This window comes from Engraulis encrasicolus, chromosome 3 (genome assembly GCF_034702125.1).
Source record: "Engraulis encrasicolus isolate BLACKSEA-1 chromosome 3, IST_EnEncr_1.0, whole genome shotgun sequence".
Classification (NCBI taxonomy): domain Eukaryota; kingdom Metazoa; phylum Chordata; class Actinopteri; order Clupeiformes; family Engraulidae; genus Engraulis; species Engraulis encrasicolus.
Window position 1 is genome coordinate 5,678,944 of NC_085859.1, and position 15,894 is coordinate 5,694,837.

Consider the following 15,894-nt stretch of genomic DNA (forward strand, 5'->3'; position numbering starts at 1 on the left):
TGTGCGAGTGTGTGTGTGCGTGTGTGAATGTGTGTGTGCGTGTGTGCGTGCGTGTGAGTGTGTGAGTGCATGTATGTGTGTGTGCGTGTGTGAGTGTGTGTGTGTGTGTGTGTGTGCGTGTGTGTGTGTGCGTGTGTGCGTGCGTGTGCGAGTGTGTGAGTGTGTGAGTGCGTGTGAGTGTGTGTGTGCGTGTGTGTGCATTTGGTCTGAAAGGGAGCAAAGTACTTCCTATAATGGCCTGACTCGACTTCCCAACACCACACACACACACACACACACACACACACACACACACACACACACACACACACACACACACACACACACACAAAGGACAAATCCACATGGCTGTCCTGCGCACTCCCCCCCTTACTCACACACACACACACACACACACACACACACTAACAGCTCTTCCCAGCCCTAATGCTGACATCAGCCGAGAGTGACCTCATGCATAAATAATAACATAATGTCTCTCTTCCTCTCTCTCTCTCCACCCCCCCCCCCTCTCTCTCTCTCTCTCTCTCTCTATCTCTCTCCCTCCCCTCCCTCTCTTCCTGTCAGTGTGTCTCTCTAGCCCCCCCCCATCACACACACACGTACACTAATGGTTCAGGTGAAGGTCTTGAATGAATTTGGCATCCTGGTCGCTTCCAGAGCTCAGCCATTCAGGCCAGCAGAGCTGCGAATTACTGTGAGGCCACGCTGAGAGCAGATTCAGGAGGCCTCTAGTTTATATGATTATTATGATTATGGTCATTATTATTATTATTATTATTATATTATTATTATTATTATTATTATATTATTATTATTATTATATTGTATGGCCATGCTAAGAGGAGAGTTGGGGAGGCCTCTCATGATTATGACTATGACTTTTATAATGAATGTTATTATGATTGTTATTATGATTATTATTATGATTATTGTTGTTATTATTATTATTATTATGTAACTGTAAGGCCATGCTAAGAAGAGAGTTCAGATGGCCTCATGTTGTTTTCTTTTTTTTCTTCAGACGAAGTGCACTCAGTTCCAGATAAATAAACGGTTAGTCTCTCACACTTCTAAAATACATCACCATAAGATGCATATTCACCAGAGTCACAGAGGTTTGCCATTCGGGACTAGAAATGATAGAGGAGAAAAGGCATGATAGAGACTTTTCTATCATAATAACTAAGCTTATATAGTCATATCGCCCAGCCCTAATAGTCAGTGGCGGAACAGCTGAAACAAAGGACCCCAGGACAAAACACCAACATGCCCCCCCCCCCCCCCCCCAATGCCCTGCTTGCCCTCCCCTATAGCCCCGCCCCTGCTCATGGTAGTTTTACCACACTGTGCCATGGTGCCAACCTAGGACAGGTGGTAGGCTATCATATCAACCAAGGACACACACACACACACACACACACACACACACACACACACACACACACACACACACACACACACACACACACACACACACACACACACACACACACACACACGTTGCAGATGCAGACACACACAAAAATACTATTATTGTACTATTATTACTATTACTATTATTATTATCATTAATATTATTATTATTATCATTATTATTATTATTATTATCATTATTATTATTATTATTATTATTACAGGCGGCAGAGCACACACATCCACTAGGGCCCTATTTAGGAAACAAGGCAGTGTGTCGAGAACTGTAATGAATTGGGGACAGCGACGTGTCAGACCAGTTGGTCTAACCAGTGAGTGAGTGATGTGGTGTTTAGCTGTCAAAGTGTCAAACAACTTCCATCAGCTCTCTCTCTGTGAACACAGACACACAGACACTTGGGAACACCAGAATAAGAGGAAACAATGTGACAGTACTGGAAAGACACACAGACACACACACACACACACACACACACACACACACACACACACACACACACACACACACACACACACACACACACACACACACACACCACTAATTACCGAGGCACGAGTAACAACTGGAGGACTCGCTTTCCCATTGCTTTCTCCATTCCGAGAGAGTGACTGGCCGCATGGGAACAGGCAGCGGATATAGCAGAATAGGTAACCTTGAACTGACAACGCGTCCCAAGTAACGACGACTTCAGAAGTCAGATGTCTTCACCGATACCATCACCAAACACACACAAATACCTACAAGTATGGTCTACTTTGACAAAATAGGCCTGTAAATCACTGGATTATTACGACGCCAAGAAGTACAGTCAAACCCCGGCTAGCCGTAATACTCCACCACCACGGCTATTGCATCTCAAGCCCAGTTCAAGGCGCATGGCAGAGTCATTTGTATAGCGGTATTGGCGGTGTTTAAATTAAGTAAGGATTTGACTGTGCATGTCAGAGAAGGGCTAATGTAGATTTAAATATAGCCTAAATGTCATTCGAGAGATCGCCACTGACCTAACTGAAGAAGGAAGATGCCGCGCCACCGAGTCGGCTGGTGTCAGGACACCTCGTAAACAGCACCTGCATTGCGGACAGCGCACTAGCGTCTGCATGCCTTGTACACCAACAATCCAGTAGCCCACACCGCCAAGGAATCAACTATTAAATTAAATCAAACACGACATTAAAGCTAGCAAAAAAAGAGATAAAAGCTGGTGTCAGCAGCTACAAATTGTAGCTGTCAACAAGCCAGCGCTATCAAAGGAAATCAAAACCTCGTCGGTGAATGGAGGATAGCAGCACGCCGAGAGCCCGGTGGATAATATGGTGTTTGTGGCGAACATGTAGTTTGATCGTTTATCTTAACTAACACTTCAGAAGACCACGATATGTGGTTGACATAAATATTGCAGGCCAAATTGTTACTGCCTTTTCGAATAACGGAACCCTTGTGGTAAGCGTAGCCAAATAAACAAAAATGATAGACTCTAATCGTAGTGTCAACAACAAAATGATGATACGCATACATGACTTACACATGCAGATGAAGCTGTGGACCCATGTCAACTATTTCGTCGCGTTTTCTGAAATGTCTAACTAGCCTGCAGTAGCCTAACCCACCGCACATTTAACTGGTGCCCACCACAGCCTAGCCGTACATTAGGCTGACTACAGCAGGCTATCCATGATGAGCAGGTGCAATGGAAAGGATGACTCAATTGACACTCACTCTCACGGATAAAAGCAAACACGTCGAAATACTTGCACACTTACCGTACAATGCCACAGAGCGAACGTTTTTTTCACGTTAGGCATCGAGTCCGTTCTGCCATGTTAGGATAGATGGGGTGCTGAAATGTGCAGTGCAGGCTGTTAGTCTTTTGGTCGGCAGGGAAGGCGACGTCCGCCGCTTGTTCTGTCATCACCCTGAGCTACAAGACAAAATAAAGCGATGCATCATGGGAAGCCTAGTGCTAAGCCCATCATGAGAGACAGCAGTGGGCACTGAATTTCCATTACATGTACTTACAAGACAACATTGCTCATAATTGTCGGAGTCGAAAAGAATGGTGTGATGTCGGTCTTTACTCAACCATTATTTTCTTGAAACCAAATTATGTCGAATATTAGCGAACACGAGTGAATACCTTCGCAGCTCCGCAGAAACTTCCAATCTACAACAAAGTGTCACCATAGAAACCGTTTCCTCGTGCGTGTTTCCCATGGAGGCCTGTGCGGAGGTTTTCTAAACTGAACCAAAGAACGTGTAGTGGGATCTAAAGACATTGATAGGCCCGCCGCCCTCGACAGCTGTTTTTTGTCCAATCAAGAACCATGATTATTTTTAAATTACTTTAATATATTATTATTACTATTATAATATAGTAAGATAGATAAGATTGATGGGGGTCATTCATTCCATTTTAATGACAGATTGTGTGTGACTATATTATAGTCAAGTTAAGCCTATCATGATTACAAATAGGCTGAGAGAAGTGTGACTGACTGACAAGTAGGCCTAGGCCTAGTCCACAAAACTAAAGAATGGGGATTATAAGTAGGTAGAGAGCTGGTGTTCCTTTTTTCCATTGGATGCTTACCTTAAAGTAATGATGAAATGAGGAGCATATTGGTCCTATTTAGAACAAATAGGCCTAGTCAAAAACCTCTTTCTTTGCCAGCAAATGTGAAGCATAGCCTAGGCCAGTTGGTTCCCAACCTTTTTGGGTACGGGACCCCATTTCAACATCCAAAAGTTCTGTCGAGTCGACTCCATAGGCCTAGGCCTACACAATTTTTTTCATGACAAAAATTGAAACATGACTGAGCTAGGTTGTAGGCCTATAGCCTACATAGGCCTATTTATAACAGAAGATTGTAAATGGTGTTTCACAGACTTTCAGACATTTCAGGTGACCCGTTTGAATTCCAGGCGACCCCACATGGTGATGCCGACCCCAGTGTTGAAAAGCAGACCTCATTAGGCTGGGTGTGGATGGTAGGCTAAGGCATGTAGGGTACAAACCATGTTTACGATGAAGCGTGTCCCTACTACTTTTTCACAAATATAATCAGGGTGCGATTTGTTGGAAACCCAGAAGGGGGGATAAGTTTCAGATGTTAAGCAATACCAATGGAATTACATTGAACTGTGATAAAATCATGTAGAAAAAGTGGCGATATCAAGACCAGAAGGGAGAAAAATCCCCCCCATCCCCCCCTACAAATCGCACCCTGAATATAATGCTAACATAGCATATCTGGACAGCTAGCCCCATTCATGTCCCAAACACCTACTCCTCTGACCAGACCTTTGGCCTATTTGGTTGTGCCACAAATAACATGGCTGGAAAGTGTAGGCCTACGGTACTGAGATTTTGAAGACAATTTGTATTGAGATTTGACAAGATTTGTCTGAGGTGTAGTCTACTTTTTTGTGGTGGGTATACTATTTGAGCATTTTTTTGAAGTGGGTATACTGAATACATTTGTGTTACTCTAAATAATTGATAAATCAATTTTAAGTGGGTATACAGAAATCCCTGAAGTTTAGAAGTGAGTATACTGCCTATACCTGCGTAGTACGTAGACTACACCACTGGGATTTGTACACATCTGTCAAGTTAGTAGATGTGCTACTGATAGTTATTATACGAGTCAATGTAGTAATATAGTTATTAGCCTTTACGGCCCTAGTAATATAACAATATAGTTATTCAAGTGAATAGCAAGCACAGTCGGCCCGATCTTGGCTGAATGTCGGCACTGTCGGCTCGGCTGGAACACTGGTTACTGTGACTCAGCCAACACTTCATAGAACACTGAAAATAACTGTCACTTCATGCAGTCACTGAGCCAACACTCGGCCGACACTGAAAATAACTGTCAGTCTCATGCAGTAACTGAGCCAACACTGAGCCGACACTGTCGGCATACGATAATAGGGCCATTATTGGGCCGCGGACAAAGCCAGAATTGGGCCAACTGTCAGCACTCGCGAAAAAAGGATCGGGCCAACAATGGGCCAGATAAACTTTGCTACCTGGATACTGAAATATAATATAGTGAAAGCCAAACGCTCATCTGGGAAACTCCAACTCCCATTGTGATTGTGACACAACACTCCACAGTACACGAGTGCACACAACGAAATTGCATTCATGCCCAAAGCAGCAGTGCGGCGGCGGGACGGTACCATGTTCAGGGTACCTCAGTCATGATGGAGGATGGGGGAGAGCACTGGTTAATTACTCCGCCCACCAACCTGGCGTGTCAGGAGTCGAACCAGTAACCTTTGAGCTACAAGTCTAACGCCTTAAACACTTACACATGATAGTAATAATACAGTAACATAACTATAGCATACAGTTAATACCGTAGTCATATAGCCTAGCTATCATAACCACAACCATAGCCTATGCTTCACTTCCAAGTCTTTAACAGATTTATTCAGCGCAATTCAGAGCCGTATAGAGAACTATAAGAGACATTTTTAATACATCTTTATAAACGGCTCTGGCACAATTGGGCCAATACTGCACCCTACTGGCCAAAGCTGCACAATGTTTCAACACAGTTAAAAAAAAGTTTTACACGTAGAGTTTAGTTTATTTAGTTTAGTTCAGTAGGGACCATGCACAATAGACATTGTTTACAGGAGTACAAAGATGACCTGTGCTAGATTATAGCTATATAGTTAATTTCCATCTGCAGTCCCTGGACAGGTAAAACAAATATTAAAATACAGTACATAAACAAATAAACAAATAAGCACATCCAATAGGCCATGGGTCATAACCACCCCCCCATGGGTCATAGCCCCCCCCCCCCGCCCCCCCACACACACACACATACACACACACACGCACACACACATACACACACACACACAAAGAAAAGTGGCATACAGTATGAGTCATATTTTGAAATAAAAAACATAGAGGAGTTTTACAGGTTTTCAATACTTCTGAGCATTGAATACTTCTGAACATTGCAAGATGTAAAGCAGGCCTGCTGGCAAATTTGGACTGTCTGACCCGAGACTTAATCAACACAAATTAAAGGGACACTGTGTGAGATTTTTAGTTGTTTATTTCCAGAATTCATGCTGCCCATTCACTAATGTTACCTTTTTCATGAATACTTACCACCGGCATCAAATTCTAAGTATTCATTATGACTGGAAAAAGTGCACTTTTCATACATGAAAAGGGGGATCTTCTCCATGGTCCGCCATTTTGAATTTCCAAAAATAGCCATTTTTAGCTGCAAAAATGACTGTACTTGCACCATACTAGGAAATAGTTGTTTATTACTTTGTAAACTTTCATGTAAATATCAAATTTGGCAATAACCAGCACAATTTCAATGAGCAGCATAGTTGCAGTACCTTTTTTGACCATTTCCTGCACAGCATCAACACACACAGTAGGCTACTTTGTACGTCAGCACAGATAGATCATAGACCTGATTTTATTGGCCAAAAAGTCGCCATGATGTATTTCCCATCTAACTTGGGTAATGCACATCAATTTAAGTTAATATGTGCATCAAACCACTTCAAATGTTCACAAGGGTTTTTTGATACGGATGAAAATTAAAAAAAAATTGGAGGATTACATCACAAAATCACGTCGTAGATATGGCAAAGCGGCTTCAGTTTCTTACAACATTGCCGCAAGAAGTCAGCCCTCAGCAATAGGATACATTATTACAAAATTTGCAGGGCATGATCTACACAAGACAAACAAGCAATGAGAAATACAAAGAAGAAATAAAATTGATACGGTATCATGACTCAGCGTCGCGATTCCTCATGTCGATCCAATATCGTTACAGCCCAAATAATTACATTCAGGGCAGTAGTACTCGAGTCCGAACTCGGTCCGTTGTTTTATGGACTTGGACTTGTCTTGGAGTCGCTATCAATTGGACTCAGACTTCACTTGGACTCGGACACTGGTCTTGCCAAATTAAGCTTTTGGACTCGACCGGGTATTTAGAACATTGGCTACCATAAATTCCAAAGTGGGGATTGAAATCCAACAACATACAAGTTTGTCTTCACATCCATGGCATATTGGTTAGATTCAGACATCCGCTTTATTGATATTCATCCTTTTCATTGTTTAACACTGACTGACATGTGACTCGGACTTGACTTGGACTCGAATCTTTTTGGGGTTGGAAATTCACGGGGCGTAAATGCAAAAAGGCGAAACAATGAGTAAAGAATGACATTGGCGCATGGAGAAACTATAGGCCTACATTTCAGCCATTTATATTTTGAGAAATTACATACGATTTTACCCATGACATGTATAGTAGTACATTGTCATTTATATACAAAAAAGCAGTACAGTGAATCATTTCTGTTTGCAACACACTTTTCATTCGTCCCTCATGCAGGGGTCTGTGCACTGAAAAAGCTATGAAAAAGCCTTGGGAGTGTCAGTAAACTCATCCCAACTGTCCCTTCTCTGAAGGTTTTTTTTATTGCTCCCAAACCCAAGTTAACTGCAACAACTTGACTAGGCTTTTGATCCCTCTGTCTTTCATGCACTCATGGTTTTTTGTCTATAGGATGTATTTACTCCAGGAGGAAAATGCGAAGGAAATCGTTTTTCAAATCGTTTTTAAAAAACAGAAATCGTTAAAAAAAAAACAAGTTGAAAAGTAAAAAAAAAATCTTTAAAAAATAAAAAAAAGTTTTATTTTTATTTTCTTAACATTTTAATAAACTATGGCGGCCAAATCTAAACCATGGCGGTGCGCCATAGTTTCCTCAATGTATGGGAAACACTGCAACCCTAGCCCTGTCCTAACCCTCTCCTCTCCTGTCCTAACCCTGTCCTGTACTAACCCAGTCCTCTCCTAACCCAGTCCTCTCCTCTCCTGTCCTAACCCTCTCCTGTCCTGTCCTAACCCTGTCCTGTCCTAACCCTGTCCTCTCCTGTCCTGTCCCGTCCTGTCCTGCCAGTAAAGCTTTGACACTCCACAATTTCACCAGACGTTGTGCTCCATATGTTCCCAATCACAGGCGTGCACACATGCACAACATCTTCACTGATGATCCAGTAGCTAACCAAAACCCAGGTGTGTGTGTGTGTGTGTGTGTGTGTGTGTGTGTGTGTGTGTGTGTGTGTGTGTGTGTGTGTGTGTGTGTGTGTGTGTGTGTGTGTGTGTGTGTGTGTGTGTGTGTGTTCTGAATGACCCACAGGAGCAGCATTTGCCTGTAGGGGCCTCACAACAGCTTCACTGATGATTCAGCATCTAACCCAAACCCAGGGTAGAGTGTGTGTGTGAATGTGGTGTGGACTCTGTGCAGGAGGGTCATTGTGTCTCCAGAGATGCTGTAGAAGGCCAGAGTTCCTGCCCTGTGATCCACATACACTCCTATTCTGGAGCTGGCCACTAGAGGGAGTTCAGTCTCTTCATTATTGTGCCAGAAAGAGGAGCTCCAGTCGGTGAGGCCCAGACTCCAGGACTGATCATTACGTCCAAACCTACACTCATCACCATCTCCTTTCCTGCTGATGCTTTTATATGACACTGCTATACCAACCTCTCCACTCCACTCAACCTCCCAGTAGCAGCGTGCAGACACACCCTCTCTACACAGCACCTGAGGATAATAATCAAATCTGTCTGGATGATCAGGATATGACTGGGCCCCAGGTCTACACTCCACCCTCCTGTTCCCCTCAGACAGATGGAGGAAGTGGTATGCTGTGTTTGGATCCAGAGTGAAGTGACCGGAATCTGGAGGAGGAGAAGACAGGAAGACGAAAAGAAACAAGTTGTAATATGTGTGTCTTTGTGCATGTGTGGGAGAGGGGTGGTGGTGATTGATGTGCGTGTATACAGTATCAAGTAGGTAGCAGGCTTCACTCAGGTTTCTTGATAACTTTTAAGGGTGCTGTCCCAAATGAATACTTAGAATCAAAGAAAAGGGGGGCGCACCTTGCATCAATTTTTTTCTTTATTGTTGCACAAAAATAAAGGAAAAAATTGATGCAAGGTGCACCCCCCTTTTCTTTGATTCTGTGTATACAGTATGCCATAGGCCAAAAGTTTGGAAGCACTTTCTCATTCAGTGCCTTCTCTTTATTTTCCTGCCTAGTTACAGTACATTGTAGATTTTTGTGGAGGGCATCAAAACTGTGCATGAACACATACAGTTAGTTTATGAGCTCAACAAAGTGTGTGTGCGTGTGTGTGTGTGTGTGTGTGTGTGTGTGTCCAACTTACACTGTAAGAAGTCCTCTCTGGTCAGTGGTTCAGCAGTAAGAGCCTGGCCATCAGACACTGTGACAGAGGGGCAGATAGACATTGAAGTTCTCATTAATATTGTCCCCCATTGTTTGACTCTACTGCAGTGGTTCTCAACCTGTTTTGATCAAATGCCCTCTTGACCTCATCATAAGCCTCCCAACGCCCCCCTTGACCTCATCATAAGCCTCCCGACGCCCCCTTGACCTCATCATAAGCCTCCCAACGCCCCCTTGACCTCATCATAAGCCTCCCGACGCCCCCTTGACCTCATCATAAGCCTCCCAACGACCCCCTTGACCTCATCATAAGCCTCCCAACACCCCCCTTAGAATTAAACATTAAGATGGACTTGTGCCCCCATTCACAACAAAGCGGCCCTCTCAGCTGCCTCCCCAACGCCCCCTCACAGCTCCCTTGTTGGGCTCTACAGCCCCCGTTGAGAGACCAAGTTACCGCGACCTCAACATGGAAATGTGGCCCTCGCTGTGGTGTCAATATTACATCCTGTGTCTACCTTGTGTTGAGGTGAACTACACCCCCCAAAACTCACATAATATCTAGGGTACCTTGTGTTGAGGTGAACTACACCCCCCAAAACTCACATAATATCTGCACTGCAACGCATTCAGGCACAAAATGTGTAGCTGTGTACCTTGCAGCAAGCCAAGGTGCGTGTGTGTGTGTGTGTGTGTGTGTGTGTGTGTGTGTGTGTGTGTGTGTGTGTGTGTGTGTGTGTGTGTGTGTGTGTGTGTGGTGGACACTCACTCTGTATGTTCTGGATAATCTGGACATTTTTCTGTGCTACAACACAAAAAAAAAAAAAAAATGAAATGGTCATGTCTCACCTTACAGAGTCAAGGGCTAATGCATTGCTAATGGAAAAGTTATAATGTCTAGGGTCGTCAAACCTGCTGCAGATATCTTGACTACTTCTTGTTGGAAGATTGAATCCAATTTCTCCTCCAGCTGCGTCTTCAGTGCAGACACAGACTTCTTCAGCGGCTCCAAGGAAAAGCTTTGGCTGAAGGTCACGTTGGTTGAAATTGTGCTGTAAGGCCTCCCAGTGATGGACACAATGTTCTGCACAGAGAAATACACACACACTAGGGTGATGTAGACCTACTGACACGAGCCATGTTTTGAACTCTGTAAAAAGTCATGTTGTCTACCTTGAGGAAGTGGATGGAATCCTGTGTCAGTGAAAGCTGCTTCATCTCAGCATCTGTCCTCTTCAGCTCAGCAATCTCCTGCTCCAGTCGCTTCAGGAGTCCCTCCGCCCGACTCACCTCAGCCTTCTCCTGAGCTCTGATCAGCTCTGTCACCTCAGAGCGCCTTCTCTCAATGGAGCGGATTATCTCAGTAAACATCCTCTCACTCTCCTCCACTGCTGTCTGTGCACCAGACTGATAGGACACACACACACACACACACACACACACACACACACACACACACACACACACACACACACACACACACACACACACACACACACACACACACACACACACACACACCTATATTACTATCTGTGGTAGTTAGACCACATTTATTAACATTTATGGTTAACGCCTCTAGGGGGAGCTCCCTACCAAATATAATGCAAGACTTATGGGGACATATCCATTAGTAGAGAGAAGAAGATAGATCAAGCCACGGGCTAGAGACTTGTTAGGTTGATGTATGAGTGTGTGAAATATTAAACGGCACGAAGCCAAAAGAGACAACCTTTCAAGTGTGATGACTGCTACAGCCACCGTAGGATATCACACTATCATTCAATACAATTCTATGGGGTTGTGTAATTAGTGACTTAATTAAATTGCAATTAAATCCTGGTAAACAATGTGACCTACTGTATACCGTATAGACCCCTTTACTGTCTGTAAACAGATATGATGTAATTTGGCTGCGTGCGCATTGTTGGAGCAAAATCGACTATGCACCATTCACTTGTACAGAAACTAGCCAGGTGTTTTTTTCCAAAATAACAAAACGGATGGTCAGGATAACTTCAGATGTGCAGTGGGCATCACAGACACAAGTATTCCTGGTGATGTCCTCAGTCCAGTCAGTACGTTTAATGTCTTGAAACAACAACAAACATCTCCTATGCTTCTGGAACAGCCTCTTCCCTCTCGAAATAGCATAACAAGTGTACTTTTCGGAATCTCTATTTTCATCAACGTACACGCTTCAGGACGGCAGGTCGTTTCTCTTTAGGGTCTGCTGTCTGTTCGCATGTGTTCACAGCCTTTTTTACAAACAGCCTCCCCATTCCCTATTTTATCCATGCCTGCAGTTCACCTAGGGAGCGCTGTCAAGAGAGCACAGCCCATTCATTCTGAATAGAGTCTGCACTCCTCCGTTGCGCCCCTAGCGTGCAGTACCACCCGGAATACTCTTAAAACCTCTATGATGTGTTTGAATCAACAATACATGACGTGAATTCTGGAAGGGTCAATGCAGTGTTTCCCACACATTGAGGAAACTCTGGCGCACCGCCATAGCTTGAATTTGGCTGCCATAGTTTCCAAAAATGTAAAAAAAAAAAAAAAAAAAAAAAAAAAAGCATTTACGCAGAGTGAATCCACACCTACAACCCCCCCCCCCACCACCACCACCACCACCACCACCAATGGCCTGCGTGAAATGCCCCCCCACCCCGCATCAACACAAAAAAAATCAACGCTGCCTGCACAGTTTCCAAAAAATGGTTGTTAACATTACTTCCTCAGGAAAACAAAATCAGAGTCATGTTTATGTGACAGCTCATGATAACTCTCTGCATAACCAGAAACCTGCTGCAGATTGTCTTCTCCTCTGGTCAGTTCTCACATTGAGACTCTCCACAGCCTTCCTCAGCTCCTGCAGCTCCTTCTCCTTCAACTGGATTATCTGCTGGCATCTCCTCTGGCTCTGCTCCAACCCCTCCTGGATCAACAGGGATCAAAGCAACATATTTTGAATTGATAATTCATTTCTGAGAATGTTATAGGGTGCATCATTGAGCGAGATGAAATTGCTTGGCACAAATTTCACACAAGCAGTTGATACCACGTGACCTCAGTTAAGGTGCCGGTATGCTTACTGCAAGATACGTGAGCGCGTGCACGATTTGTTCATAAACGCCTTAACATGCGCATTTAATGTCAAGTCCGCGCGCATTAGACACGGCAGACAAACGCGTGCGTCAGGTGCAATATCTTCAAACTTGCTGGGGGCGATCATAATATGGACTGCGCAGTTCCACGCGTGTGCTTGATATGAACACGGCAATGGCAGCAACTTTTAAGAGCGTCTCATTGAGTTTGTCCGAAATTTTAAACATTTGTGATCATACTTCCTTGTTGCACTTTGAAAAAGGAGCATGCACATACAGGAGTAGCAGTATTCTTTCCTTTCTTTCCTCTCTTTTTGTTTTGTTGTTTTCCTTGCCATCTGTGTTCCCAATTTCCGAATCCCAATGCTGCGTGCTCGCTGCCCCCTGTATGATACCGCCAGTATTTTTGCGTCTTGGTCAACTGCTTTTGAAGCAAGCATGTGCTGTCGGTTGCTCGCGGTGACACGCGTAATTGACAGCTCGCAGCAAGCATACCGGCACCTTTAGGCATTAAACATGAGACAGACTGGCAGAACCAGTTTGACAGGTAGGCCTAGGAGGGAGGCAGGCAACACTGAAGTTGGCCTGTCAATGTTTTACAGAATGCCAGACATTGAACTCTCTCTTGCATGCCTCCTTAAAGGGGCAAGAAGACCATTACAGAAAAAGTGAATTTTGTTCAGTTTAAATATAAATAACAAAGGCCTACTGTAAGCTAATAATGAATAGCCTATACGTCTTACCTTTTCATGGCTCCACTCTGCTTTTGCTGTGATCGTGTCGTGGCCTTTATGATCATCCATCGTACACAGATAGCAGATGCAACTCTGGTCTGTGCGACAGAATATTTCTAAAATCTTATTATGGTGGAAGCAGATCCTCTCCTGTAGCTGACCAGTGGCATCGACCATGGCATGATTTCTACCTATAAGTTCATTATGTGCTTTCAAATGAGTGGCACAGTACGACTTCAAACATTCCAGACAGGACTTGACAGCTTTGAGTTTTCTGCTGGTGCAGACGTCACACGCCACATCTCCAGGTCCAGCAGCACATTCAACAGGAGCTGCAGTTTGAATTCTGCTCTTCCTCATTTGATCCACGAGCTCAGAGAAAACATGATTCTTGTCTAAAACGGGTCTCGGAGTGAAAGTCTTTCTGCACTGGGGACAGCTGTAAACGCCCTTCACGTCTTCCTTATCCCAACAAGCCTCAATGCAATCCGAACAGAAATTGTGTCCACAGCTGAGAGTCACAGGGTGCTTCAGAAGATCTAAACAAACGGGACACATGAAAATGTCCTGGTTACTCACCATCGCTTCTGCCATTTCCTTAAGTATTTAACGACAGGTAGGCAACGACATGCAACAGCTCTCCAGTGCAACTCAAGATTAGTTTAGTTTTTACCTGTGGCGCTCCCAACTTCCTTGATGTGAGTGGTGTATTCATGGAGTACTGCTACCATCTAGTGGACATATTTAGTAATGCAAGTTCATTGGCGAATGCAACATAAATGCCATTCCAGAATTCCCCCATTCTTACCTCTACTAGTACAATATTTTCTAGGTTCCAGGTGCCTTTTCACAATCTCTACTTCCACCTTTTATTGTCTGTCTGTCGGTCGGTTAGGCATGAACAATAGTCAAATTAAAATGCAACATTTTGTGTTTTTTTTCCCACACCTGGGCCACATGCAGTCACGTTTGTTAATATATGTTTACAGAACAAACTGATACAAATGTAAGGGAAGAAAAGTGTCAGCATAGGCCTACTGTAGAATCCATCTCTGTGTGTGAAGGCTGCCTACAATATTCCTTCCTAACTGACTACATTATATAACTTTATAACTATAAATATATTTATGGGGCAGTCATGGATAAGTGGTTAGGGTGTCAGACTTGTTGGCGTTTCAACTCCTTACCCGCGAGGTTGGTGGAGGGAGTAATTAACCAGTGCACTCCCCCATCCTCCTCCATGACTGAGGTAAACTGAGCATGGTACTGTGCCGCCACACTGCTCCCTTGGCGCGCCATTGAGGCTGCCCCCTTGCACGGGTGAGGCATAAATGCAATTTCGTTGTATGTAGTGTGCAGTCATCGCTTGTGTGCGGTGCAGAGCTGTGTCAGTATGACAATGGGAGTTGAAGTTTCCCAAATGGGCTTTACAATGTAAGTCACTTCCAGGTCAGTTCACCAGGACAAGTTTCTCTATATAGCAGTTTGTTGAAGTGACACCTTCATGTGATGTGATTGTTGAGGATGCCCATCATCAGAGCCGGCGCGCCCAATACGCTCACTACGCTCTCAGCGTAAGGCCTCGCGCGACCCGTTACGTTACTGACGTTGACAGTTATAAAAAAAAAATAAAAATAAAAAAAAAAGCCGCGAACTGATTTCATTGTTTATTATTGATTCCGTCACACAAAACGTGAAACGTCCAACATGAAACGACATTTTCCCTGCGGAAACGACAAAAAGAAAAAGAAAATTCATGACAATGAACGACGAGAAGCAGTCAGGTAGGCAACGTAACTCGGGGTAGGGTAGGGTAGGCAACCATCAATGTAGGCAACGTAACTCCCTCAGGTAGGCAACGTAACTCCGTATGCTTCCACTCATTGTGATCCTTCTTCTGTGGCTAATTTCGTATGGAGCAGAAGTGTCAATGGGCCTTTGTATTGCACAACAATGCCGTGTTAAAAAGTGCCCAGGTCTTCGATACAGTCACATGTTGTAAAAATGGGGATTCACGTTTTAGTTGTTTTAAAAGGTAGAAGTTGTTGAGAACCACAAGCTGAGTAGCGTTTCGTTTAGCTTTTACAATAAGTTCAACTGAATCAACACAGGTAGCCTAGGCTAGAGAGAATGTGAGAGGAAAGGGTGGTGTTGTCAACGTTTTACTGTTGCGCGCTTTATGAGGGCCTCTTGGCATATTTTTGCCTAGGGCCCCATGGAGGTCAGAACCGGCTCTGCCCATCATTTTGGAAAATCCCAATTTAAACCCTGCCTACAATGTAACACATCGCAAATCACAATTTAAACCCTGCCTACAATGTAACACATCGCAAATCACAATTTAAACCTTGCGTA

The 15,894-nt window shown here is 43.9% G+C and overlaps 2 protein-coding genes across 2 annotated transcripts in view; both read right to left on the reverse strand.

The window, feature by feature from the left end:
* The window catches only part of ccdc92 (coiled-coil domain containing 92), a 34,733-nt gene extending 31,091 nt beyond the window's left edge, over positions 1–3,642 (reverse strand). The window contains exons 1-2 of the mRNA XM_063194278.1: positions 3,576–3,642; positions 3,202–3,359 (exon numbers count right to left, since the gene is read on the reverse strand). The gene's annotated coding sequence lies outside the window, so the exon portion shown is untranslated. The remainder of the gene's footprint in view (positions 1–3,201; positions 3,360–3,575) is intronic.
* Positions 3,643–8,426: 4,784 nt separating this feature from the next.
* LOC134445610 (tripartite motif-containing protein 16-like) lies at positions 8,427–14,133 on the reverse strand. The gene is made up of 6 exons (XM_063194657.1): positions 13,549–14,133; positions 12,541–12,636; positions 10,872–11,105; positions 10,611–10,782; positions 9,679–9,735; positions 8,427–9,189 (listed from the first exon to the last, which is right to left on the reverse strand). Exons 1-6 carry the CDS (start codon positions 14,131–14,133, stop codon positions 8,672–8,674), a joined length of 1,662 nt encoding a protein of 553 aa, XP_063050727.1. The 3' UTR covers positions 8,427–8,671.
* Positions 14,134–15,894: the final 1,761 nt, after the last annotated feature.